The 27,793-nt window shown below is 36.6% G+C and overlaps 4 protein-coding genes across 12 annotated transcripts in view; 1 reads left to right on the top strand and 3 right to left on the bottom strand.

Annotated features, from left to right (window-relative positions):
- atp2b3b (ATPase plasma membrane Ca2+ transporting 3b) overlaps positions 1-1,840 on the bottom strand; it is a 73,229-nt gene extending 71,389 nt beyond the window's left edge. For 2 of the 7 annotated variants that reach the window (XM_067446428.1, XM_067446426.1), the window contains exon 1: positions 1,366-1,839. The gene's annotated coding sequence lies outside the window, so the exon portion shown is untranslated. Of the gene's footprint in view, positions 1-1,365 lie in introns of all 7 variants that reach the window. The other 5 variants (XM_067446422.1, XM_067446427.1, XM_067446423.1 and 2 more) reach the window with 3 other exon arrangements.
- cfap126 (cilia and flagella associated protein 126) lies at positions 545-15,521 on the top strand. Its single transcript, XM_067446430.1, has 6 exons — positions 545-689; positions 13,121-13,188; positions 13,275-13,337; positions 13,760-13,837; positions 13,952-14,149; positions 14,219-15,521. Exons 2-6 carry the CDS (start codon positions 13,162-13,164, stop codon positions 14,507-14,509), a joined length of 657 nt encoding a protein of 218 aa, XP_067302531.1. The 5' UTR covers positions 545-689; positions 13,121-13,161; the 3' UTR covers positions 14,510-15,521.
- On the bottom strand, positions 7,328-12,922 carry ccnq (cyclin Q). The gene is made up of 5 exons (XM_067446429.1): positions 12,600-12,922; positions 12,251-12,434; positions 12,035-12,167; positions 10,855-11,073; positions 7,328-7,605 (listed from the first exon to the last, which is right to left on the bottom strand). The coding sequence occupies exons 1-5, from the start codon at positions 12,715-12,717 to the stop codon at positions 7,516-7,518; spliced, it is 744 nt and encodes a 247-aa protein (XP_067302530.1). The 5' UTR covers positions 12,718-12,922; the 3' UTR covers positions 7,328-7,515.
- Positions 15,522-15,899: 378 nt separating the features above from the next.
- b4galt3 (UDP-Gal:betaGlcNAc beta 1,4- galactosyltransferase, polypeptide 3) lies at positions 15,900-27,225 on the bottom strand. Of its 3 annotated transcripts, XM_067446418.1 has the most exons (8): positions 26,971-27,225; positions 26,675-26,751; positions 25,015-25,488; positions 23,404-23,639; positions 23,023-23,213; positions 20,413-20,535; positions 18,499-18,603; positions 15,900-18,345 (listed from the first exon to the last, which is right to left on the bottom strand). In XM_067446418.1, exons 3-8 carry the CDS (start codon positions 25,274-25,276, stop codon positions 18,033-18,035), a joined length of 1,230 nt encoding a protein of 409 aa, XP_067302519.1. In that variant the 5' UTR covers positions 25,277-25,488; positions 26,675-26,751; positions 26,971-27,225; the 3' UTR covers positions 15,900-18,032. The 3 variants fall into 3 exon arrangements, with proteins under 3 accessions (XP_067302519.1, XP_067302522.1, XP_067302521.1); XM_067446421.1 differs by lacking the exon at positions 20,413-20,535; XM_067446420.1 differs by lacking the exon at positions 26,675-26,751.
- Positions 27,226-27,793: the final 568 nt, after the last annotated feature.

Raw genomic sequence — 27,793 nt, 5'->3', positions numbered from 1 at the left:
ATATTGGTGCATTTGTATTCTTGCACCAAGTCTAACAACTTCTTTTGTTACCTCAGGACTGGAGGAGGGTGACCTGAGATTGATTTTACCCTGTAGGTCATTTGTAATTGGTAAAACTGATGATGATATAAATCTCAACACAGCCAAATCCCCCTAAATTGAGCAAACAAACACACAAACACAAAGAACGCACACGCTTATAGAAGCCTGATATATTGATTAGCCTGAGAATGCTACTCTAAAGCCATCAGTTTGTAGGCAAAAAAAGAACGCACACGCACACAAAAAAAACTAACAAAAACACTTCATATCGATCAGCCAGTAGAGATGGTGTTTTAAAATCGCTGGCAATTTTTTTAACGTCTCTTAGTCTCCTCACAATTGCACTGCAACAGTCTCAATTTCTCTGAAATTATGTAAACCCCCCAGAACTGGGATCCTGCTTTGACGGTCATACGTAAATGGCCAATCAGAGTCGAGTATAGATTTACGGACTCATACACGGTCACCGGGCTGTCTGAGCCATGCGAGACTACAACTACCCCTCCTCTCCTCGTCCCACACCCAGCACAGGCTACTTCGCACACCTTGCAGCAAGAAGAAGTCCGCACGGTTGCCAAGGGAAAGGACAGCAGAGCACCTTGAGCAACTCAGACAGTGAAGTTCCCACTACGCGCTCCATAAGTCAGGTGTGTTTTCAATCGCGCTGTTTTCCACAAGAAAATGACCTTTACTGGTCACCTTCAGAGGGCGACCGGTCCTCACAACAAAACAGAGTTACAGCCCGGGTAGTTACATGCCAAACGTGATTCTTTTGAGTCTCGTGAGCGGCTCGTGATGTTAATTGAATTAACAGCGCGAAGATGCTGCTCGTGAGAGGATGGTGCGCCACTCGCATCCGGAATAAGCGCAATGCCCCTCCGCAAGGTGACCAGTGTGGGTACCAGTGCGAGATGCACACGCTCACAGAGATGTTAGACAAAAACAACACAACTATTAGCTGGATGTACGTGTGCTTGTTTGGTCTACTAACAAAATGAGAGTGCATGATAAAAAAAAAATTATGCAGGAAAATGTCAGAACAGCCCAACACAATTAAAAGACAAGGGATGGTAAACAGTCACCTCACAGATGAGAAAACATGTCATTGGGAATAATTAGATAACTAGTAAATTAGTAAGGCTTCAATGCAGCAGTTTTAACGTGCCTGACAGCTATCAAAATACATGACAAAGAGCCCTGCATTAGAAAAACAAATGCGGTGACAATTTAACAGTATGACAGAGAGCGGTCATTAATGAAAACGAACTGCCAACTGTTACCATGGCAAACACATCCTGATTAGTGTAAATATCAGATACTCACCAGGCCATGCTCCAAGGACATTGCCGTGGTTTGTTGGGAAAAGGGAATATCCTGGAGAAACACAAGAGCGACTGGATTCACTCAGTAGCTGTTATAATGTCGTCCTTTATCACCCAGGTGTTCAGCAGTGTGTTTACTAAGGATAGAGATGATGGATCCTAAAATAGTGCAGTTGTTGCCTGGTTAGATGGAGGTTCCGCATAGGAAAAAATGATAGATGGAGACATCGTTTAGAGATGCCTGTCCCGACCAATGTACCAGAAAAGGCTAATGTATTTTCTCTTTTTTTAAGCTTCTTCTTGAACGTGTAAACCAAAAAGGAGGTGAAGCGTGGTGATGCAGTATTTGGATTTTATATGCGATGTGTGATGAGAGCCCCCTGGCTGAGCTGCGCGCTGAGGACCGTGGACGCAGCATCCGCGCGGGCTGCTATGCGCGCGGATGGAGAGGACGGAAAGGAGGAGGCGCGGGGGAGGGGGGACTCTCTCTCTTCCCACCCTTAAATCCCTCCCACTCTGCTCCGTTACAGTGCGATCACGTCAGCTCACACAACATGCCACATGCGCCGCGTTCAAACCTCCGACTTAATGCAAGAAAAAAAAGAAAGAAAAAACGGAGCGGTGCGACCAGGTCATTCCACGGCACGTAACAGGTGCCATTTAGCCAACATTTCCACAAGGTTTTAAATATTTTAAAAATGTAATTATTGAGTGAGACAAGGAAAATATACTTCATTGTCACATATATTGTCATTTAGGCTATGAAACAAAACACTGATGGTAGCAGGTTTGACTTGTGCTCAAGGTCACGAAACAAAAAAGTGTTTATCAGAAAGAAAATTACCTTTGATTTTTCTAAAATATAAAGTTTTCAATAATCAGGTACAAAATCATAGTAGGGTATACTGACATAAGCTTAAAAAAGAGGAGACAGTTCTTCTTCAAAGGGTTCATGATGATGATGTAGGCTAATTGTGATGAGGTAGTTATGGAATTGAACTTATTTTGAATAAATAAATATTTACAATACAAAACATAATAATGCCTATATCGAAGTTAAAATTATGTATTTATTTATATATTACACACACAAAAAATGAATGATTAGATGGATAGATTCTCACTTTTCCATTGTATTTTCAAATCATAAATTCAGAACCCCCCCACCCCTGCCCATCACACCCACGCAGGTGTAATCTTAGTTGTCTCCAAGCATACAGACCTCAAATCTAATAGCCCTAATGCAGGAGGCCTCTCAGACCAGTGAGAAAAAGCTTTTATGTGCTGACGAGTGCTCAAGTGTGCCTCTTCTGAAGCCTTCATATGCAAACACATATGCACACAAACACTAAATGCTCTTCCCCAGATGTCCGTGTTGTCTCGAAATCACAGAGGGATAAGATTGGATCACAGTTTTTGGTATGTTGCATCTTGTTGTCCACAGTATACTCCCAAGGCTAAGCTTGACACTTTCACACAGTGATGGGGACACTATACTGTTAATAAGCACCGTCCTTCGGATTAAGAGTTAAACCAAGGTCCTGATTCCCTGTGGTCATTAAAAATCCCAGGATGACAGGGGAAAAGCGCTTTGAGTATCCAAATGTAACAAATTATTATTATTAAATTATTAATTATTATTATTACACCAACAATACACATTTCATTGCAAGCGAAATGCAAATAAAACTAAACAAAAGCCTGCATAGGCCAATTTTGCATGCCTCCACACTCAACACTACCTCTTTCTTTCCCATTCGTGCACCCAAGACTGCATGCTCACACTGAAATATTTGTGAGGCACGTCCGGGAAAGTAAAGAGAAAGTTTCAGATGTGGAGTTGTATCTATAATTCAGAGGTGAGGGTTTAGGAGATGGCTATCCCTCTGGGAGGTGCCATGCATTAGCCCTGCAGGTAGTGCATCACAGCCTTGGAGCCCAACCCAACACATGGAGTCTCACTGTCAGTCAAAACGCAATCCGCCCAATCGTGTCTTACATCTCCCTGCTTTATTGAGGAACTCCATACAAAAGCTACCAGAGTGAGGCCGTTCCATGTCTGTGAACTCTAACCCACATCTCCAGGATTCAGCATGAATGTTTTTTTATCTAAAGGCTCTCTATTCTGGGTTGGAGATTAGATTTGAACCGCTCACCATTTTTGCAGCTATACTTCAGCAGAGTTGTTGAGCAGAAAACATTTTTTCACCACAGCATTAAATCAAAATTCTGTCATCGTTTAGTCTCCCTCATGTCATTCCAAACCTGTATGACTTTCTTTAGAGGAACATAAAAGAAGATGGTATTTTTGAAGTAACTGTTTTTGTGTATACAATTAAGTTTTGGGGTAAACAATTCCTTTAATGATTAATCAACCTGTGTCTATTCCAATTGACCTTGTATCTAGAACACCCTGCACTTCTCTCCATTTCTCATTGTGCTGTAAATACAGAAAGATACATTACAACACTTTCATTTAGATTTTCTTAAGCACTCTCTAAATTGAACATCAATAGTTTGCCTCTTTGAGAGTTGATTGATTTGGCTGCGGTCCCAACTCTGGCAGGAGTTCTGATGTCAAGAAGAGAAAAATGCCACATCTTTGGTCTGCAAAAAAGATACTGTAGTACTCCCAAAATGGTTCGTAGACAGAAATAGGCAGAGATTATTTTAAGGGGGGATTGGGTTTTTTGCGGGTTAACAATTTGTGAAAGAATAACGCAACACAATTGCACTTACTCTGTGATTGCAGTTTGAATGGCTCATTCACCTAAAAATGTGAATAATCTTTTATTTTGTTTATATTAAGGGAACAAGTTTTAGACCTAAAATTGTTTTCCCACTTTTAGGTGATGAATATGTACAGGTCCTTCATAAAAAAATAGCATATGTGATAAAAGTTCATTATTTTCCATAATGTAATGATAAAAATTAAGCTTTCATATATTTTAGATTCATTGCACACCAACTGAAATATTTCAGGTCTTTTATTGTTTTAATACTGATGATTTTGGCATACAACTCATGGAAACCCAAAATTCCTATCTCAAAAAATTAGCATATCATGAAAAGGTTCTCTAAACGAGCTATTAACCTAAACATCTGAATCAACTAATTAACTCTAAACACCTGCAAAAGATTCCTGAGACTTTTAAAAACTCCCAGCCTGGTTCATTACTCAAAACCGCAATCATGGGTAAGACTGCCAACCTGACTGCTGTCCAGGAGGCCATCAATGACACCCTCTAGCGAGAGGGTAAGACACAGAAAGACATTTCTGAACGAATAGGCTGTTCCCAGAGTGCTGTATCAAGGCACCTCAGTGGAAAGTCTGTGGGAAGGAAATAGTGTGGCAAAAAAACGCTGCACAACGAGAAGAGGTGACCGGACCCTGAGGAAGATTGTGGAGAAGGACCGATTCCAGACCTTGGGGGACCTGCGGAAGCAGTGGACTGAGTCTGGAGTAGAAACATCCAGAGCCATCGTGCACAGGTGTGTGCAGGAAATGGGCTACAGGTGCCGCATTCCCCAGGTCAAGCCACTTTTGGGCTACAGAGAAGCAACACTGGATTGTTGCTCAGTCAGTGGTCCAAAGTACTTTTCTCGGATGAAAGCAAATTTTGCATGTCATTCGGAAATCAAGGTGCCAGAGTCTGGGGGAAGACTGGGGAGAAGGAAATGCCAAAAGGCCTGAAGTCCAGTGTCACGAGTGCATAAATGAACAAAATTATTTGAAGGTTGAAGTTTTTTGTATTAAAAACACTTTTCTTTTATTGGTCGGATGAAATATGCTAATTTTTTGAGAATTTTGGGTTTTCATGAGCTGTATGCCAAAATCATCAGTATTAAAACAATAAAAGACCTGAAATATTTCAGTTGGTGTGCAATGAATCTAAAATATATGAAAGTTTAATTTTTATCATTACATTATGGAAAAGAATGAACTTTATCACAATATGCATTTTTTTAGAAGGACCTGTACATATATATATATAAAACAAGCACTGTTGGTGCTTGTATATAAAAATACAAGCACCAGCAGATGAAAATGGAAGATAGGAACATTAGTAGAGAAACTTTGAATGGGAGAAAAGAGTTGGGAGTTATCTGTAGTATGAGACAGTGAGGAGAGAGCACAGGAAAGAGATGAAAGGCTATGAGATGGACTCCATGAGAAGGAAGCACAGAGCCAAGGATGTAACAAAAAGGCTTGCTTTCATACAGGACAAAATCTTGGAATGAGGGACACAGATTGAAAGTAGAGAACCAAGAGAGATGGCAAAGAAAGTAAGGTTCGAGTCTCAATCAATGCCATCCTTCCTATTCCCAGCACTCTATCCCATAGTGAGGGCCATGCTGATGTTTTATTGATGGAAGAGAATCCGGCTGCACATGTACCCTCTCCATAATTCATGATGCCCAGCATTAGGGCCTGCCTGCTGAGAGATGTGTGTGTGTGTGTGTGTGTACACGTAACTGTGTGCGTGCGGCAAGGAGAGAGAGAAGCAGGAATTATTTTTGAAAACATAATCCTTAAAACTACTTACCGCAAAGAAAATTCATCCATCTCCATCGCCCCAAACGATAGTGTGAACTGTAAAATTTGAACACTAAAACTCTCCAATATTATTTTTATTGCATTAGTTTATGCATTATATTTGTACAGCATTATTAACTTAAAATGTTAAAATTGTTGATTAATTTTTGCTAGCAATATATTAACTATTCAGGCTAAAAAAAAATATTAATATATGTAGAAATTAACATCCATCAAGATTAATAAATGCAGAGAAATGCAGTGCATGATGCTAAATGCATTATGTAATGTTACCATATAATAATTCATAGTTGATCAGATTTATGCAAACAAATCGCCATTATTGTAATATTTTGTGGTGATTAAATACACCATCCCTAAATCAAATGCTTTCATAATCCGTCTTGTCAGGGATCTGGATGACAGATAAATGTTGCACATACTGAAATCCCTTAAAGAGCAGTTGCAGTCACTGGTCAACACAATTCATTTAGCTAGAGGAAACAGCTGTTTAACATGTTAGCAATGACTGATTTGGTAAATAATGACTAAATTAGTACATTTCCTGACCGCAATTATTTGATGTGCTGAGGTTGACAGGTGTGCTATAATGGATTCTCACATTTGTATGTTTCAAAGGCTCCCTCCACAATAGCAGTTGCCATAGTAACTTATTAAGATCCACTCTAGAGCGATGTCCTGACCTAACTAGATCCAGAAATTTGAAGAACAACATCACAGATGGGAAAAAAATGACAAAGAAAGACTATTTAAAGGTGCGGTTTAAAAAAAAACGAAACAAAAAACAATAGAGCAAAAAATGTTTATTAGAAATTGCATTTTTAAAAATAGACCTTAGGAAGATCTGTCAGCTCATGTTTATCAGAAGCTGAGAATATGAAAAAGTTTTTATCAGTGAAGGTTTTTTTATTTATTTTAAAGTTTGAAATAGAAGTCCGGTGTCAAATAAAATGATGGCGCTTTGCTTTACAGCATACAGTAATTCTGCTTTAGGGAGTTACATAAAGAAGCTTACTGGGGAAAGTTCTGTAGGGAGAAGAGGAGAGTAATTCAATTAGAAAATATAAACAAAATGGCCCAGATCTCACAACGTTTTACCTCACAATTTAGCTTGGGGGGCAGGATGCCTCTTCTTTTGTTTCATTCTTTCTTAAACCAGATATTTCATCCCCTTTGTAATTTCTCTCCCCTTCTTTAGGGAAAAAATAGCACAAGGTAGAAGAAAAAAGTAGGTCTGAGGAGGCTGGGAATTGATGTGCTGTGGCTAAAGCCTGTCTTTCATACCTCCACTTACAAATCCTATATATATATATATATATATATATATATATATATATATATATATATATATATATATATATATATATATATATATATATATATATATATATAAATTCCCCTCATCACTCTTAATTCTTGAAGAGCCTTTAAAACCTTCATGTTCTGTGATGTAATTAACATGTAGAGCTAATTGTGTTACATCACAACATCAAACGAAAGAGGCATGAATCCATGTGTTAAGATAACTGTCACGGATCTCAAGTGATCAGTGTGTTGTGTCCATCAATTTTAGTACCAGTTTCATTTAGTCTCTTAGGTACACTTGGCCTCCATGTCATAGAGCTGCAGCAATTCATTCATGATGGTCTCGATCTGAGGCTTGGTGATATCTGCACAAACAACCTGCAGAGAAGCAAACAAACAAACAAACAAACAACCATCAATGCAGATTCCAGAGTTTGAGTCTGAGATGCATGGGCGTCGGAACCTTTGTATGTGGCTGGGGCAAGACCCATCCACTTTTTACGAACAATGATATTGGACCCACTCACTTTTATTGTCTCTTATTCAGCACATGTCTATTCACCTATCCCTAATCGATGAACATGATAGATGCTTTATTTCCACTTTTCTAACATGTTCTTCATTTTTGAAAATAAATGCCTTTCCGATCTAAAATATGTGATGGGAAAAGGGAGTAGAGCAAGTTTTCAAAGGAGGATTTGAACCTTGGGTCGATTTGCTTCAAAACTTGATGTACCTCTATACTATTGCCACTCTAAATGGCTCAGTGATTTCCATAATTTTGTCTGGCCCAACCAGATATTTGGTAAACAACACAGTACATTACATTTCTGAGAGAGGACCCATCCACATTTTTTTTTGCTTCTGACACCCATGCTGAGATGATAACTAAATATTAGTTCATCTGAGGCAACTAATAAGAGTCTGGTCAATTGTTGGTGTATTCTTCTTTGTGTAGTTTAGTGAAACAATTGCTGGGCCATTCCGTGTCAAATCAAACAAATTTTTGAAACTTCCCTGGCTAAATTTTTTGATTGTCTTCATATTCAAGAAGGTCAAACATAAATAGTGATTAAAGCTAAAATATTAAATGTCATGCATGAATATTTATTGAGCAATCCATTCATTTGTATAGGGGGTGGGGTCAAAATTACTTCAGAAAGATGGCAGCCTCATTATTTTATTTTTACACATAAATAGGGTGGTCTGTTAGTTAAATCTGTTTAGCTTTAGAAATTGTTGTTGCATTATATGCCAATGGTGAAAGTTGGAAAATGGAAAAAGGCAGTTTTCAGCCCCCCCCCCCATTATAATTTATATATTTGTTTTCTTATGTTAGTAATATTCTGGTATCAGTCCAGATCTGCAGATCATATACAGTGGAATACAACTGTAGAAAATAATCTTTCATATTCCATAATTATTTAACAAATGTCAGCCCCTTATAAACTATTAGAATAAATAAACCATACATTCCTATTTATCTGACAAAATAATTTGGCCAATAAGGATAAACTACTACAGCTACAGGTTTATTTTACTATGCAAAAAAAAAAAAAAAAATGCATAGAAAAACAAAAGCTCAAAGGCATACATTGACTATAAGATAATTAGCAATTTAATATTTCATTGATGCTCTCGTTTTTGCATGCGTTTATAATTTCCTTGTATGACAGCCTGGCCAAAAATTATGTCTGCACATTTTGACGTTTCATTGTGTTATCACTGTATAATAAAACAATTGGCTACGCAATATACTTAAAAAATGTCTGGATGAAACAGGAAACATATTTTCAATGATTACAACCCATTTTCAGACACTGTCAGACTATTATTCAAACACATTTTCCACATCATTATTTTAGCAGATATACCTGCACTAAACAACATATAAACCAAAACAAACAGATTGGTAGCTTTACATGCCGCTCTGCTTCTTGTCTAAAAAGATGATTATTGGCCAGAATAAGATCAAATGAGTACCAGGAATTATCCGCAAGTCTACAAAGCTTCTAAGATGAACTAGAAAAACAAGTCATGGTAAATGTGTCTCAAATAAGGAATACTAAAGTCTATTAAATTAATGTTATAGCACTAAACAGAATTCTAGGAAATTGAAGCAAAGACTTTAACCCCTTAAGCCCAGAAGGCAATTTAAGAGTTGTTTTTTTCTGAGTTAAGTTAGGTATTGTTAAGTTTTTAATAGCTGATAATAGACAAAAAATTATAATTGTGTCATAATTTGATATTATTTTTAAATTCTTATTTGACATGCAATAACTCAGGAAATATTATTTTTTGGTGAAGCTTACCTGCATCTACATCAAATTTTGTGGTGATAGCATAAATAATGAAAAGTTACAGCATTTGGAACCAGGGTAGCCTTTTTGTTTAGCCCTTGACACCTGGAAGGCATCTTTAAAATGGTTGTTCCTCTGTATTGCAATATCTGGTGATCGATGTAATGGATTATAATGATTTTGGACTCATTTCAATCAGGAACATCCACTGATGATGTTCAGACTTACACACCATACAGAAACATAGCTTTCTGTAAAGCTAAGTCTGTAGCCATTTTCAAAAAACATCTCAAGACACATCTTTTCCAGCTGTACCTGACCAATAAAAACTAGCACTTAACTATCCAATTAAATACTTTTTATTTGGTTGTTTTTTGGAAAAAAAATTGTTTTATGTACTGTGCTCGATTAACTGAGACTTCTTACAGCACTTGCAGGCGGTTGCTCTTGTTTGTTTAGTCGCTTCTATTGCTATCCTCTTTTTTTAAGTCGCTTTGGATAAAAGCGTCTGCTAAATGATTAAGCGTAAATGTTCTGTAACTAAGCCATTTTCCACGATCTGCATGTCTCATGAAGTTACAAGCGTAAACACCACATGAAAGCTACATTTGATTTTACTTAGATACATGTGTGCCTGTGGAGTTTTGTGTTGTAACTCCGTAAGGAATATACATACTGATTTTACATGATCAGAGCATGTGTCATGAAGTTAAGAGCAAAAATGTGACATAAATGCTGCATCCATATATTATTTACATTTGGGTTTTGCGGGAATAGATACATACATAACTTGAGCCAAGTTTAGTCAAAGCCCAAAACAATTATGCTAGTTGTATGCTATTTCGTGAGACCTTTCATGACATAGGAAACATGAACTGTATGATATTTTTTACATATTACAGTACGTAATAAAAAAAAGTATTTAATAAATTATGGAAAAAAATTATATCAGCAAATAATTCAGCACTACTAAGGAGTTAATCCAACTGGCTACATGCATTGCAAAGTTTAAAAAAGATCTATAAATGCAGTACCAGTACATTAGATATTACTTGGGGGTGTCACCAAGGGAACTTGTGTGAAAGACAAAGCTATTTCTCTCAGACCAGGCAGCAACCATTAGGTGCCCCTATTGCCATGGGAACAACATCCAGCACTCTAAAGGTTACTGCAATCGTGGCTCCATTGATGCCTGATTCAGCTCTGGTATAAGGGAGACTCAAACTAGTCAACGTTCAGTCTCGGTGACTCAATGAAGACACAGCATGACCCAAATGCGGCCTGGACATTTTATGTTTTTCACCACATGAAACTGTAAAACTCCTACCTGCCACCACTCTTGTTCTCCTCTGGGGAGCTGCACTCCATATGTCTGCAGAGCAAGATAGATGGAGGTGAGGGCAAGGTGTTGAGGCTTATGGCGGACACACACAGAGCCATGGTAACTGTCTTTTAATAGAGCCAGGGCAGTCTCTGCGATGGGTGTTCGAGACCAGGCGTGGCGATTCAAAAGACTTCTCACAGAGAGCAGGTAGTGCAGCAGGTACTGGGGCACAGCAAAAATAAGTTTGTTAGAAGGGGCAAAAATATAAATTATGTTTTTACAGCCTTAATTAGAGAAGGTACAAAGATGAGAGAAATGTTGCAACATATAATTGATAAAATTAAAAAACGAGAACGAAATTAATAAATCGATCAATTGAGTTTTGGAACTGTGCATAACTTCTGCCAGTGACACCACTAAAATTAATTTTAGTATCTTTATGCAGTGAAATCCAGACAGAGGAGCAATGATTATGTAAGAGACCAAATATGAATAAGGAATAACATTTTATTTGTATAACATTTTAATTTTATTTAAGTAATAAAGAAAAGATTAAAAGGACAAATTAATAAAGTAAATCTATAAAATTAATAACATTTTAAAAATTAAAATATGAAAGATTTTGCATTTTTTTATACCAGTATTACTTATATATTATTAGTTTTTATTAATATTTTGAGTTTTGTAAGTATGATTTTTTGATATTTAGTATTAATTTATTTTTATATAAATATTAGTTTAATTTATTCCCAAGTAGTGATTTGAATGTTTCAACTTTATTCCTTTATGTATCAACGGTATTAGTTAAGGATAATAACCCTATTTTAAAGTAGTAAAAAGTACAACTAAAAAATCATGAACTTACATTTTACAGTTAACTTGTGATTAAATGCAAGCATTTCATTTAGCAAAACTAATTCTTCATTATTGTAAATTGATTACAATAGTAGACATTACGCTACTATTATTTTGTATATAACTGTATATTTTACACAGAAGGTACAGTATACATTCTAGAGTTCAATTTTCCAAACCATCCCATACAATAGTTCACCCAAAACTGTATTCTGCCATAATTTACTTCATACATGGTATTTCACATACAACATATATAACTTTGCTACAGATATATCGCTGATACAATAAAACTAGCTGAGTACAAGCTAATCATTGCATTCATTACCTTGTGTGGATGCTCAAAGGACACTTGGAAGTTAAGCTGCCGAAGGATTAGGAGCTCACACTGCACGATACTGTCCCTCAACTCCCAGAACTTTCCATCTAGTTCCAGTGCTTCACTGTCTGGGTGAAAATACCTGGATTGAAGAGAAAAGGAAGAAGCGAGTTACTATGCATGGATTTTGAGAACTAAACAGCTATTTAATATCCTCTTTTATACCTGTGACAGACATTGATGATATCTCTTGTCCTGAGATGCTGTTCTTCTACTTTGCCTGCCAGGTAGATGGCAGACATAGCCACTAGGTAAGGCTCATAGATCTGCAGACTGGCAGACTGGAAGAACCTGTGATACAGCACACATGCTGTAGCCATGGGCACAGATCTCATGCCTAACTTCACTCCTACAGATGGGGAAAACATTGAATGCACTCAACCAGAAACTGCACAGCAATTCATCCGTTGACAATAATAATAAACAATCGAACAGTTACAGTACATACAATACTGAACGTTATTTAAATGTGAAACAAATCTCTAAATATTTCAGAATTGCGAACTGCAAATACCCGTCTCGATGATAAACCGACAGACTCTGAAGTGTGTTTTGGAGTTCTCGACATATTCAGCACTTTTTCTGCCCCTCGCCTCATTGACAGCTGCAGATGTTGACGCCTGTGTGCTCATTTTACGTCTCGCAGCAAATTGGTTACCCTTTCAAAGCTTGTTATTCAATTTAGACTTACTGTTTGAGTGCATTTTCACAGTAAACTTATCTACGTAATTAGTACAATTCGTGTGTCCAACAGAGGTTTGTCCAAACGCTGTGCAGATGCAGAATAGCTGAGACTTTCCTTCCTTCGGCTGATGGAAATAACAAAGCGCGCAACGTAGAGCTCTAATGGTTTATAGCGCCCCCAACGTACGGGAAGATATAACTGAGAGTTGAACGAAAAGTAAATATTTATTTTTATATATAATTATATAAAATAAAATAAAAATATTTGACACTTACAAATGGCTATTTTATTTTAAAGAATTTTTCTTAAACAGATTTTTGTCTTTCTTTTCTTTTTTCTGACATTTTGAGATGTTGCTAGGAGACCACTGCCAACACATCCGCGCGGAAAGATGTCGACTAGTTACTCTGCAAACCAGGTCGTTAAATTGGCATTATTCTACAATTATTTTTGTGAAACTGAATCACCGTGACATATTTAACATGCTTATTGTGATTTCTGCAGTATGAAAGCGCCTTTAGGTCGCAAAAGCTCCAGAATTGGACCATCCCAAAACATTTCAAGGAGGTAACGTCATTGGACAAGGAATTCGATTTTTTTCCACACATACATCTTTTGTAACATTATAAATATTTTAACTGCCACTTTTTAAAATCAATTTTGAATGCATCCTTGATAAGTATTAATTTCTTTCAGAAAATCTTACTGACCCCAAACGTTTGAACTGTAACTTAGTGTATATTTTACTGTTACTGAGCATTTCCATTTGGCAAAGCAATGAACAAAGCATGCACACGCATGCACGTCAGTTAAACAGAATGCGTCAACATGATAAATATCTTCACTTAAAAAATACATTTAAAAAATGTTTTTTTTTTTTGCTTTAAAAGTAATTTTCCCTTAATTAAGCAGTTACACAAATTGGAGAGGATAATTGTTGAAGTTCATATACTTGTTGGTTCCATTTACATATTTTTTGTTACTCAAAGAGACCATCAGCAGCAGAAGGCTACACAACATTTATAGCCACAGACCGTGGCCATCTTCTACCTGGCGTGAGAACAAAGGTATGTTTGATGATTTACATGAGTTGCATGGAATTTAAATTGTCACCAAGCTTACAACTTTTTGAAGCACACTTTTGCTGTCATTTTTCTATGTATAAATGATTTCATAATTAGCGTGGAAGTGCATGGCCAGCATTTCAAGGCACATGGGATTTACCTCGCCATATCCCCCCTGCTACCATAAACCCCACTGCACGCTCACAAGAGGGACAGGATCGCCTCAGGACCTGGGGAAGGATTAAATTAGCCACAAATCAGGCTCATGAGGCCCCTGGTAGCACCCAGGCTATAAACAAATCCCCGCACAATGTGGTGAGTATTTAATGCTGTTATAAAAAAATGTCATTGTTTATTTATTCTGACTAAGCAATGTCCTTACAGGATAACATAAATGTGGAACAGCCTGCTGAAGAGTTAAAAGTACCTGTGAGTGACCAAGACCAAAATGAACCAGAGAGGCCCACATCAAAAAATAGCAAAGATCAGTCTAGACCAACAAGCCACCAAGCCCAGTATAAGTCTAACCCACTAAATCTTCATGAAAACCAAGTCCATTCTAGATCTGGAAGTCACCACAGCCAACAAGCTTCATCCAGACCAGCCACTCAGGAAAGCCATGCTGAGCTAAGACCACCAACCCAGAACAGCAGACCAGCATCACGGCAGAAATAACACCGATTTTAATCAGATCCCCTGCATGGGCAGATATAAAAGGTTTTCCATTAAATGGCATTACATAAGTGTAACATTTTCTTCTTTGAAAAACACTTACTTTAAAGATATTATATTTTCGTGTTTCTGTTTTGTTGTTGTTTTTTTATAACTGTGCTCGCCATTTGTGCATAATGTGTGTGTCAGAACACATTAACTGAATTGTTTCAATAAAGCTAAAGCTGATTAGTTTTACTAAATGGCTTTTGTAATGGAATCTGCTTAAATTAAATGCTGCCCGAATGCAGGGTCAAGTATCACCAGAAATTATATTAGAGTACCTTAATATCATTTTAAAAAATATTCTTAAAAAAAGATAAAAACATCATTAGAGATTTTCAGTATTTTTTATTTGCTCAATAATGCACCAACAAACCTGTAGGTCCCATAGAACACAAAATCAGCTTCATTCACTAGTCATTGGTTAATGTTTTTCATGCCTGGAAACAAATGAGTGATTTTGGGAGCATTACTGAAAGCTTGGGAAACTGAAGTTGAAATTAAAAGGCATAGTTTACCCCAAAAATAATAATTCTGCCATTGTTTACCCATCCTCATGCCATTTTAAACCTCTATGATTATCTTTCTGTGCAACAGGTATTTTCAGAAATGTCAAATTTGTGGTCATCAAAAAAGTGGTTACCAACACATTCTTCAAAATATCTGCTTTTGTGTTCTGCAGAAGAAAGAAACTAATATAGGTTTGGAACAACATGAGGGTAAGTAAATGATGACAGAATTTAAAATTTTTGGATTAATTATCCATGTAAAAGTCCCTCTAAGTCAGTCACAGGTCCTAAAGATGAAGGTCTAGGACCCTTATACTCTCTCTGTTGATAAACAGACAATAAAACAGCTGCATGGTCAAATCCAAATGTTGTCAAGGTGTTTATTTATAAGATAACTGATCAGTTGCAATATCTGTGGCAAACTCAGACAGCACAGATGGAAATGCAGAGCTTCAGAGACTCTGTGTGTGTATATATATATATATATATATATATATATATATATATATATATATATATATATATATATATATATATATATATATATATATATAAAACGCATAAGGTTACGCATTATGCCAGTTACATAATCAGATTACTTTTTTCAATTAACTAGTAAAGTAACTCATTCATTTTAAATTGGACTGACCCCTCTTTTGTCCCCATGTCGAGAGAAATTCACTGTCTAAACATGATAGTTATTGTAGTTTTAGACTAAATTTTAGCAGGCATTTACTCATCTCAAAAACAGACTCAGTATTCCTCAAAATTAATAAAAAACAGTGAAATGAAAACTCAGAATATTGGATACATTTACAATAAAATCTGTTACATTACACATATGTATTTAATATCACTTTATTAATCAATTTTTTTGCTGCTGACAAAAATGGCTTCAGATAATCTCGGGCTTCATTTTTTGTTTTTATTGCTGAAGTAAGAGTGTTGATCTTCTCTTGCATCCTATTCTTCAGCATTTCAGAATGGAAACACAGCTGAAAGGTTTGTTTGAGCTGCACCCTTTACTGTACAGGTGTGAATTGGCATTTACTTCAGCCTGAGGAGTATTCATTTTACTTTTGTGTGAGAGGGCCTTTACATTTGCAAAAAAAAGAAGTGCTTTTTTAAATTAAATACAAGTCCAGCCCAAGTGAGAAAAAGTAATGTAACATTAATTTCCTTAATAACTAACACAATTAGCTACTTTTTTTAGGGAGTAGCTCAATATTGTAATGCATTACTTTTAAAAGTAACTTTCCCCAACATTGTATATAAACCAACAGTCATCATAGCCAAAATAATAATAAAATGCATTCAAATCCTTAAATCACTTCTAAACTGTTAATATCAGATGGTGTTCTCAAGCTAGAGACTATTGGGCATTATTAGGCATAGTTTAACACTAATTCCAAATATTTGATAGAAAACTATATACTTTAATAATTATATGTATACAAGGGTCTTGCAAATTTGCTAGGATGAAATATATTTACCTGCCACATGCATATCAGAATACAATAAAATGTCTTGAATTAAATACAAAACAAAAAAAAAACATTTTGTAGTTTTAATAAAAATGCAAATCTTATGTTGGTCATACTAAATAATTTTAATAATACTTATAATATACTGATCTTTAAACAAACGCTTTAAAATGTATATCTAAAGATCTAGGTTGATGTATATCTAGGTTTTACATACATCAAGATATGCACCATGTCACATAATGGGGTGAAATCTTAATGAGTGCCTTTAGACTATCATTCACAGGAAAAAAAATTATCTTTTTTTAATAGTCTGTAGTGGAAAAATGCCAGTGGATCTGCTAATATAAATGTGCAATGCCATTTAAAAAATGAAATAAAAAGTCTGTCGCTGATATCGTTGTTCTTCAAATATAGCTTATACTCAAGGATTGTATTCAATACAGAATGCAGCTTAATTTATATAATGAAAAATTACCATGATGGTTATACAACCAATATTTTTGACTAACAAATAAAATGAATCTTTGCTGCTATATAACTAACCATAAAAGTACCAATCAACCATTAATGTTTATAAAATGTTAAAATGTCAACTTACATCTTACATCAAAATCACACCTTTACCTAAACCATCAAATCTATTCAATTTGACAGAAACATATTCCTGAATTCAAATAACAGAAGTCTATAAAGATTGTAAATATTCATTGTCACTTTATCTGCTTATCCCAATGATTGTCTACAACCAAAATGGAATCCAACAAAGGCACCACACAATACCTAAAATAATTCAACTCTTTTACACTGTATCATAAAACTATTAATAGGTATCTGAGCAGCTAAAAGAGAAAATGAACCAGTGCTCACTATCAAAAGATCACACCTTTCTAAGTTTGTACAGTTAGACCAAAAATAGACCACAGTGATACATGTCTGCTCAAGCACTAGATCACAAAGCAGTGTGTGCTGATTAGATATTAAAAGAAGAGAAAAATAGATAAACATGTGGACTGAGCATTCGACTCTAGTATTAATAACAGTGGTGTACAGTAATAATGCTTTTGACTGAGTCATGGCATGTTGATAAGAGACTGGTTCAAGGGCAAGAAAAGGCACAGAAAAACAGACCCACACAGTGGGATGAAGAGCAGCAGCTGGCAGCAGGTCAGCTCAAAAACACGGGACTTGCACAGGTACGTCATAGGTCACTTTCGAGAGCGTTTACAACTCAGCCCGTTTTGATACGACTCCTACTACAGCAAAATGAGATCTTCAGCAAATGATTCCAGACGTGTGCAAATGTCACCATATCAGCAGCTGAGCAACATTCAGAGGTGACAGAACGGCTTCTGTCGACTTTCAGCGGAATTAACTTATTTGCCTAGTAGCAATGCTTCACAATATAAAACAAAGCGCAAACTGCTATTACCTCCATTGTCTCTTAATAACTCACCCTGTGAAGCATCTGTGGGAACGTGATTATCAATATCACCCTACTTCTTGGCTCACAGGAGCTTTTTTAACAACATTAGAATTTTTATTAATGGCCTTCCAGTGGGTGGGCTCTACTTTTGTTGTATTTGTGATGTCCACGCCCACTTTTTCTGTCTTCGTCTTATTAGTTGGAGCGGGTGAAGGCCGTGACTTCCGGGGTGGAGCCTTCAAAGGGTGTGGATCATCCCCAATGTTGACAGTCAAATTGGTGTACAAAGGCTCCAACTCTTTGGACAGGAGCTTATAAGTGAGTGAGTTCAGTCCATCTGAGCGCCAGTTCAGCCTTGTTCGCTTCAGCAAATCAAACCTACAAGAATCAAGTCATGAAGGGGAAAAGACTCAATAAACAGACTGAACAAATGGATCCATCCAACTATCTACAGTATTTTGTTATATTATTATATATTACATAATGGAATATGTATATCATTTATAAACATAATTTGCCATGTGACATCACCTTCTCGGGTTCTGCTCATTACCCTGATCTCCTCTATGTTTGATCATCTTATAATGACCAATGGCCAAAGGAGGACGCATTATCTTCATCCCAGAGAGACGGACTCTAAAGACAAAGCCACAGGACAAGCAGAAATAGCAATACAGTATATAAGAAGAAAAAACACATCAAGAAGGATGGTATGAATTATCAAAAGGACAGAGACAAAAGAGAGACCAACACAAAGCACAGCAGGGAAACTATTTCCAGCAGAGTCCGCAAGGTGGGCCAGATGGATGTGAACTAACTAGAAAACTACTGTTGTTGAGGATTCTTATGTAAACACAACTCAAAAACCTCAAAGGTTCATCTATAGTTGGGGAGTCTAATCCAGCTTTTAAATACTTAAAACTTAGGGGTTTATCCTCTGGTACAGCCATCTGAGTCATCGGAGTCAGGCAAGGATACTAACTGACGGTTAATTATGCGACAGTCAGGTTTGCAAATCACCATGAGCTGATATGCCCTTCAAAATGTTCTCCAACAACACAAACCGCATAAACCGTCGAAGCTCCTGGATTATCTCCACTAAAAAAAATTTTTTAACGGGGACTAGATTTGATCTGTACACTATGCAAATAAATTTGACTGAAAAATTGCTCATGGTGAATCAAACCGTGTACACATATTAAACAACAAAGAATGCGAAAAATGACGTTCAACAGCAGGCAGAGGTGTCATTCCCATTCAAATGAGCTAAATTGATTTTAAATGCAACTTCACCAACTTTTACATTTCATAATTCAGTTTCAAGGTTATTGTAGGTACAAAATTATTAGTGCTCCAAAGTTATCAGCTTTTGCCGACTTTCACAGTTTTGAAGCTATTTCTGGAGATATGCATTATATATCCAGATAAATATCAGCCCTTTTGTGGAAATGACTTTTGCCGAATTACGTTCAGTTCCATCAACATCTATTCTTCCTCCAATGCGGATGGAATACGCTACTGTACTAAAGCACTTTGACAGTCATGCACTTCCGCAGAACACTGCTATTGAATGTATAGCGCGAAACAGTCTCAGATTGCAGAACGAATGAACATTACGAGCCAGTTCTGATTAATGATTTAAAACCATTCAGCATAACCAGTATAGTCCATCGATTCCTGACCGCATAACCTTTTAAGTGAATCAAACACAAACCAAACCAGTATAGGCAGATTCACCAATGAACAACTCTTATGATTCAGTTTTATGTTAGTGAATCAAACAAATACACATACAGCAAGACATAAACCTTAATTCTATTATTTAATACAGTTAAGGCCAATTAAGGTTTATGTCGCCTCTAAAAAGACAGTAAAAGGTCTATGTAAACACTGAATTGAAATTACATTTGCTTTTACAAACACACCTTCCTCAAAAGTTCTAAAAGAATTGAAAAGGGAAAGAATCAATAAGGTTTAAAACTATCAAGAAAGTGGGTTTCAAATCCTCAACACTATCCACTACACCTGACTCATTCTGGCTTCAAGGCTTCAACAACCTCAGAGTTTTAAGTTTCTCATTGTCAAAGAAATATGTTACTCGACTTTTAAATGAATCAAAATGCAATAATCAGTGAAGTAATACTGACATCTAAATAGTTGGAAGCCTTGAGTCCAATCTGGTGATTCATGCATGTACTTACTGGTCCCTCCTGTGGCTATGCGGGGGAGGGCATGAGGGATAGACGGATGCAGTGAAAATGAGAATAATGACAAGAGACCGATGCGAATGTGAACTGAAAACAACATCAAGATGGAGAGATGTGCAACACAAACTCTTAACAGGATGTAGACGTGCCAGTTTTTTTGATCTACATTTCAGGCTTGTTTATGCTGTACTCGTGCAAATGCATTAGAAACCGTATTCTGCCATATACGGTTTCTCACCGAGCTGCGATGTCATCGTCCTCCCCTCCCCAGCCCCAGTACTGGTTCGGAAAGCCGTTCATTTTGAGGTACTGCTCCGGAGTCACAGCAGACACCCCTCCAAAGTACTGAGAGTACGGAAGCCTGCGGTGGAGTCAGAGCGTGATTTGGTGAGGCACGGAGGAATAAGGTCATCTGTCTCTTCATCAATCATTCTATCTGAAGTGTCACAGCTTCCCCTGCAGTTTAATGCTGGTCTGTACCTCTGAATTACAGGTGGATGGGAAAACCTGGACCCCTTATAAAGTGACAAACAATGCTGATGAAGCTTGTGTTCTCAACTATTTTTTAGAAGAGCATACTACTATTTCTGCAGTATAAAGTATGTACAGTGTATAGTATGCAAATTCTTCTATGCTCGGAATAACCGTATGACCTGCTACATTTGGCAAAATGTGCAGTATCCAACAGGGTTAGACAAAATAACCCACAATGCAATACGTGCAAGGTGTAATCTTTTAAACTAATTTTTTTTTGGTTTCAAACTGCTCTGTAGTGAAATGTTGTAAATGTTAAACAAACTGGGAAAACAAAACCATAATCTGTACAACCATGAATGTGATTTCATTGCATTCCCACGTGTTCTTCATACAAATTAGAAAAAATATTGATTGTAAAAGCAACCGATGTACGTTTACGGTTTACATTAATTTTTTTAAATGTTTTGTAATGCTCAACATGGCAGCATCTATTGGATTAAATGTTTTCTATTTTAATATATTTTATAAAGTATTTAATCTGGGCAAAGCTTATTTTTCAGTCTTCAGTCACATGATCCTTCAGAAATGTGCTGCTCAAAAAACATTTATTATTATTATCAATGTAGAAAACAGTTGTGCTGCTTAATGTTTTTGTGTAAACCGCAATCATTTTTTCAGGATTCTTTGATAAATAATAATAAAAAAAAGTTAGAATAGAAATAGAAAAAAAATATAAAAAATTTGAAATCTTTATTATACAAATATCTCTACTTTCAATAATTTCTTTAAAAAAAATGTCCTGCCTTCCAGAAATCCCTTGTACACATTCTAAATTCTTAAAACCTATTTGTTAAATTTTGAGTGATAGCTAGACGAGCTGCTGCAATGTATCTTTCTTTCTTCCTAATCTCTCTGTATTTCTACCCAAGGACTAACTCTCTGAGTCATGTCTGAATGCTTTATAGCCTTCAGTGGATTCGTCACAGAGAGGTCCTGATGCTGTCCTCAGCCTTGGTGGACTGAATATATGGGTTGTTTTCTCTGCGATCTCTCCATTCTCAGTGAGTGTTTATATCTAGGTGGACATTGTGGCTGCAGAGTACAGAAATGCAGACTCGGTGACCCGAAATGTGCAGACCTAGATGTTAATTTAGAGGACCAGACTCATGAGCTACTGCATACACCTGTGTCAGCACTAATAATAAATGAACTACATAGTCTATTTTACCATGCGTGAAGAGGATTAACTTTTGGTTGCTAGGAATTCTCTATGGCAGCTCATAGAACCGTATGGTAAAAAGTTGTGAAATTTGGCACTTAGATAGAGGACAGTCTGAACGTTTAACCACAGCAATTTTGGAATCTCTATCCCAATCCCAAAGTTGCACTCATGTTTATGTTCATAACTTTTGAACCATAAGGGATAGAAACAATATTTTTCAGATTCAACAATTTGAATCCAATGACACCATTTTCCAACATTACTTTTTTACACCATTTTGAATTTCCCAAAAAACTTTTGTCTGGTTTTCCTTCAAATTGAACCAGACCATCTTCAGATCATGCCGACACAAAAACACAGAATTTACTTTTTTGACTACTGGAGAAGGCTGACGGCTTCTCTGAGTATAGTTGTCACTGAGGCTTTTTTCAGGATTTTCAAGAGGAGATTGGAGATTTAGCTTTAATTTCTACATTTCCATAACTGTTTCTTTCACACCAACACATAATAATGACTTGTTCTCAGCTTGTTCTACATCCACGAGAGTGATATATTTTGATATCGCGCCTCTTCTTCCTGCTCACTACTGTGCAGAGTCGGCCCCAAATCTGCACAAGATGTCAGAACCATATTCGGACATTGACGTATTATAATTAATGTTACATATTCTACTATTATTAACTTAATTTACACTACCATTCAAAAGTTGATGTTGAAACATAGAAACATGAGATTAAAACATATGATGAATTCTGAAGGATCATGTGACACTGAAGACTGGAGTAATGATGCTGAAAATTCAGCTTTGCCATCACAAGAATAGAATACTTTTTACATTTTTAAATAGAAAACAGTCACTTTGTAATGCTGTAATTTTTTTAATATAGTTTGCAATATTTCGTACAGTTTTTACTGTATTTTTGATAAGCATAAGAGCATAAGCGACTTTCAAAAACAAAAAAATCTTACCAACCAATAACTTTTTATTTCAATTATTATTACACTAGCTCTATAATATGTGATTATATAAAATTAAAATGAATAATTATATTAATTAATACATTTATAAAAGTGAATCGAATCTTTTCATTAATATATAATTATTGAGTTCGTAAACGCAAAAAAATCCAGTCACAGTGGGTAGGATACCTGTATCTGAACTTGTCCATAGCCACAGAGAGGTGTGTAGGGTACTGGGGGTGGCAGGTGTAGGTATTGTGGTCATTCTCAGGTAGCAGGTCAACGTCATGCAGGAAAATACAGCTCCAGTCCTCCTCTTTCAGCGCCTCTCGCACTCCAACATTCAGCAACTTTGCTCGGTTAAATGTGGAGTTCCCTGACTGATAACACAGACTATGAGGAAATCAACTGAACACTAATGCATTCTTTGGCAAGAATAAAACACTAATATAGCCTGACAATAAGCTATGAGGTATGTTTACCCTTTGTCCCAGCTACTTCCTCTAATTACTGCTAGGACTTTTTCCATACAATAGATGTGACAAGTCAGCGTAACGACAAACAAGAGACCTGGTGCACAATGTAAATGCCGTAGTGGACCTGCTGGCGCTGCAGAAAGGGGTGCAGATGGTAGAGGAGAGCGCGGAGGTGGGTCTGGCGGTTCCGGTAGGGGACCACGATGGCTGTGTGGTGCCGTGGCTCACAGTCTGGTGGGCGGTAATGACCCCCTAAGGTCACCAAGGGGTTCTTCTCTTTGATCTCCTCCAGGGAGGGGGGAGAGGAGAGGTGGACAGAAACAGGACCCACTGACAGACAGCAGGGGGAGAGCACACATGCATTCGTTGTACAAAATATGTATTAGAACATCAAATTAATGGAATCATTTTCCTCAAAAAAAGGATGCCATTGTTTAATTACCGTTATGTTGTTTCAAAATTGTGTGACTCTCTTCCTTTTTGTTGAACACAAAAGGAACACTTATGAGTAGGGATGCATAATATATTGGACCATATCAGTTGCTGCACAATATCAGAGATTTTTTATTTATGTATTGCATTGGCTGATATTGAATATTTAATTGTTAGTGCTCATTTTTACAATTAGATTACCTTTGCTGCCAACACTAAGAATGCTATCTGTAATCTTTTATGGCGGACTAAGAGTGACAGTTTTCAATTGAATAATTCAAACATAAAAATACTAATTAATAAATCTCTTTTTAAATGGGCAAAATAATAGATTTACACTGTGTAACTTTAGTTTATTCTTAGCTAAAAACACTTAGTTCTTTCATAAATATATGTGCTCATTAATGTATATTTACTTCTTTCAAGTAATAAAGTATTCTCATAAGTTTATAATATGCCATTGAAAATACATACGGGTGAGGGGTTTGAATGCTGGTCGCCATGTTGCCCCTTTATCTTAAAAGTACATTAGCCAAAGAGGGACATACCCATAAATTCAAGCTTCGCCTTTCGCGTTTTAACACTCGATGGCACCGTGTTGAATGTGAAGAGGGGGATTGCCGTGTTAATTTTGGACTAAATCAGCCACCTTAGGAGTTCAAACGAAATCGGAATTGAGAAGAACAGAAATTAATATTCACTGGATGGTCATATACCTTTTCACCGCTAGATGGGGGAAAGTATCACACAGTGTAGCTTTAATTCAAGTTTTAAAATGAAGTTGAAATAATTAGTAAATCATGATTAAAATCATGATGAAACTTGTAACATTTTGGATTGTAAAACTGTAAAAAGGTAATATTGATTGTCAACAATGAATTGAAAATAACAGGCATAATTCCAGTCTTCTAGAATTAACAGAATTAATTCTAGAAGACATAGAATTTAGTGTACATGTATGCATGATGTTTTTAATTATTTAATTTTAGGTCTTTTTTGAAGCTTGAAAACCCCAGTCTTCATTCGTTGTAATTGTATGGAAAACCGCAACAAGCTCATTCTTCAAAATAGAATGAGATTTTTTTTTTTTTTTGTGATCCACAGAAGAAAGAAAGTCACAAGTTTGGACAGATAAAAGTGTAAATAAATGATGACAGAATCTTAATTCCTGGGTGAACTAAACTCATTAAAATGTGATTGGTACAAAGTGAATTAACAAATCCAATTATAATGGATCGATGTCTTAATCACTTCATTGTGGATTTATATCTACCCAGCAGTGGAGAGGGCAGTGTACAGTCCATGAGCTGCTGTTCTGGTCCACTGGGTCCTGGATGGTGGAGGAGCAGAGAGGTGAGGTTGGTGTAGACGTCATGCGGTCGAGAGTAGTCGATCTCAGGCTCGGTGGAATGAACCAAAACAGACACTAGGCCACGAAAGCCTCCCAGAGAGAAGTAGAGGACAAATGCAAACTGGAAGCCCACCAGCAGAGCCAGAGTGCAGGGGGAGTCCAGTGCTCGACCGCAGCACATCATTATGACATCCAACACAGAGCAGGAGTGACAGAGACAGGGAGGATGGGAAAGTCGAAAGGGGTGGACAAAGGAAAGAGGAGAAAAGAGAGAGGGAGTGAAGGAGGAGCAAGATTCATTAGAGAGGGAAGAGTGGAAGGATAGCAGGGGTGACAAGGAGAAAAAGTAAGCTCAGTGAGCTAAGGGAAGGACATCTATGGCATGAGTGGGAGTCACTGGAAGAACAGGAGAACACAAAAATCAATAGTGACAGATCCATCACATCTAACTAAAAAAGAAAACTTTAAAGTGCCTCTGTGCCTGGGATCAATGCCAGATCTCGCATGAAATCAGCAAAGACCACAAAGTTTTTGGGTCATTCCTGTTACAAAATCTTTTTGGAAGCATTTATATGAATACATAAATCAGACTTTCAGAATTATGCTTGCTTGATTATTTACACAATGCACAATGTATTTAAAAAAAAACAAAGTTAATGTTTCTTTACATGAGGTTGTCAATCTAAACGTACATTTGATTTGATTTTTTTTACTATCTTTACCAAAAATGTTGATATTATCAGCAATTTTTAGAACTTTACCAATCCAAAAAAGAATGAACCTTAAAGGGATAGTTTGCCCAAAAATTTAAATTCTGTCATGTGCTCACCCTCAACTTGTTCCAAACCTGTATGAGTTTCTTTGTTCTGCTGAACACATAAGAAGATATTTTGAAGGATGTTTGTAACAAAGCAGCAACCACAGCATTTTTCCCTACTATGGTAGTTGGTTGCTCTACCTGCTTGGTTACAAACATTCTTCAAAATATTATTGTGTTCAGCAGAACTAAGAAACTCATACAGGTTTGGAACAAGTTGAGAGTGAGTTTTCATTTTTGGGTGAACTATCCCTTTAAAAAATATTTTAAAGTAAGATCAAAATTCTAATACCACAAAACATAACAGAATTTTTTTACGTATTAATGATTGTACTGTTGTTAATAATTCCTGTATTAGTTATGGTTTATTAGGTATGAAAAGTTAAACTGAAAGCTCATGAAAATTTTTAATAATTTCCAAACAATATTTACAAGAAACCCTGCTTAGTTTGAAATATTTCTATCAAGGAAAACATGAAGAAATACCTGGAATATTTCATAAAAAATGTATTCTTATTATTATCATTCAGAAATGCATGGCTAACTCAGACAATTGCAAAAACGGCAACATCCACTAAAACCAAAATACAAACAATATAAAATTCACTCCTGTGTTCAACTATTTTTGATTTTACCTACAGATGACTAATATTCCATGTTTAAAAACATAAATTCTTTTAACATAAACGTGGACATGAAAGTCTGCTGCAACAGGAATGAGCCCTTTTTATCACTGAATATCAGAGTGCTATTCCATTTGAGTACCTGTGCTGACTGGTCATAAACACAGGTTTGACAGACCACTGTCCTCCTCCTCCTGTCCATCACAAAACATTGTGCACCTTGAAGACACAGATAGTTCTGGGCTGATTAACAAGATCCCCTGCTTATTTACAAACCAACTCATGTTTTGCATTGCTAGAAAACTGAAATGTATTTATTAAGCAACCGTATGCAGCGACGACAAAGGCAAGCGCAAAACATAGAGGAATCACCACAAAATACTCGTCAATATGAGGGATAATTTCACCCCTTCAGGTCAAGCGTTTCGTCTGACTCACCCTGATCACAGCGACGTTTTAAATGAGGCTCCAGCGGCAGTCGATAACTAGGCCTTTGTTTAATATGAATCACTCGATTGTGAATAGTCATTCCACCATGGCACACGAAACCGTGTTTAAGCCTACCCGCAGTCGCATTGAGCGCGTCGCGGATCGCTGAGGTGAAACGCGTCCTGAGCGCGTCAGACGCTTATGGCAGAGACCCGCTGACAGACATGTTTGATGCAGTGACGCGCTACCGACGAGCATTCTTTGATGCTGTTACAATAAAAGCCCCAATATACCTGTTAAAATCAGAGTGCTGCCTACTAGTGAGAAAACACAACGACAGGCTTATACTAGAGGCAGTTTCATACGACAGATGATATTGTGATGATGATAAAGCGAGATTAATTTGATGGAAAAAGGAACACGATTTGTAATCATGCGGATTATATCTAAGTGGTAATGTGATTTTGTCATGTGAATTATGGGAAATTGTTTCTGTCCTCAACAAAACAGATTCAATCTATGAGTAGGCTACATCAATGTTTTTTTTATAATAGGGGATCAATAAACCAAAATGTGAACTTTGGACCTAAAATAATTTTACAAAACATTATTAATAATCAGCATATTGCGTGAATTATACTTTCAGTCGTGTTGTCTAAAAGAAAAATTCATGAAATTTAAATGAATGAAGTCAAAATGTCAAGTGTGCAGCAGGTCGTGCAGGTTTTCATGACTATTCATTAAAAAAATATATTTTTTTGCGATTCATCAATCCACACAACATTCTCCACATTCTGCCCAAAACGTTTTTATCTTTGAAGTTTTTCTGTGA

The sequence above is a fragment of the Pseudorasbora parva genome, chromosome 6 (genome assembly GCF_024679245.1).
Source record: "Pseudorasbora parva isolate DD20220531a chromosome 6, ASM2467924v1, whole genome shotgun sequence".
Taxonomy (NCBI): Eukaryota; Metazoa; Chordata; class Actinopteri; order Cypriniformes; family Gobionidae; genus Pseudorasbora; species Pseudorasbora parva.
The sequence above is the reverse complement of the archived record's forward strand: the minus strand, read 5'-3'. Positions and strand labels throughout refer to the sequence as shown.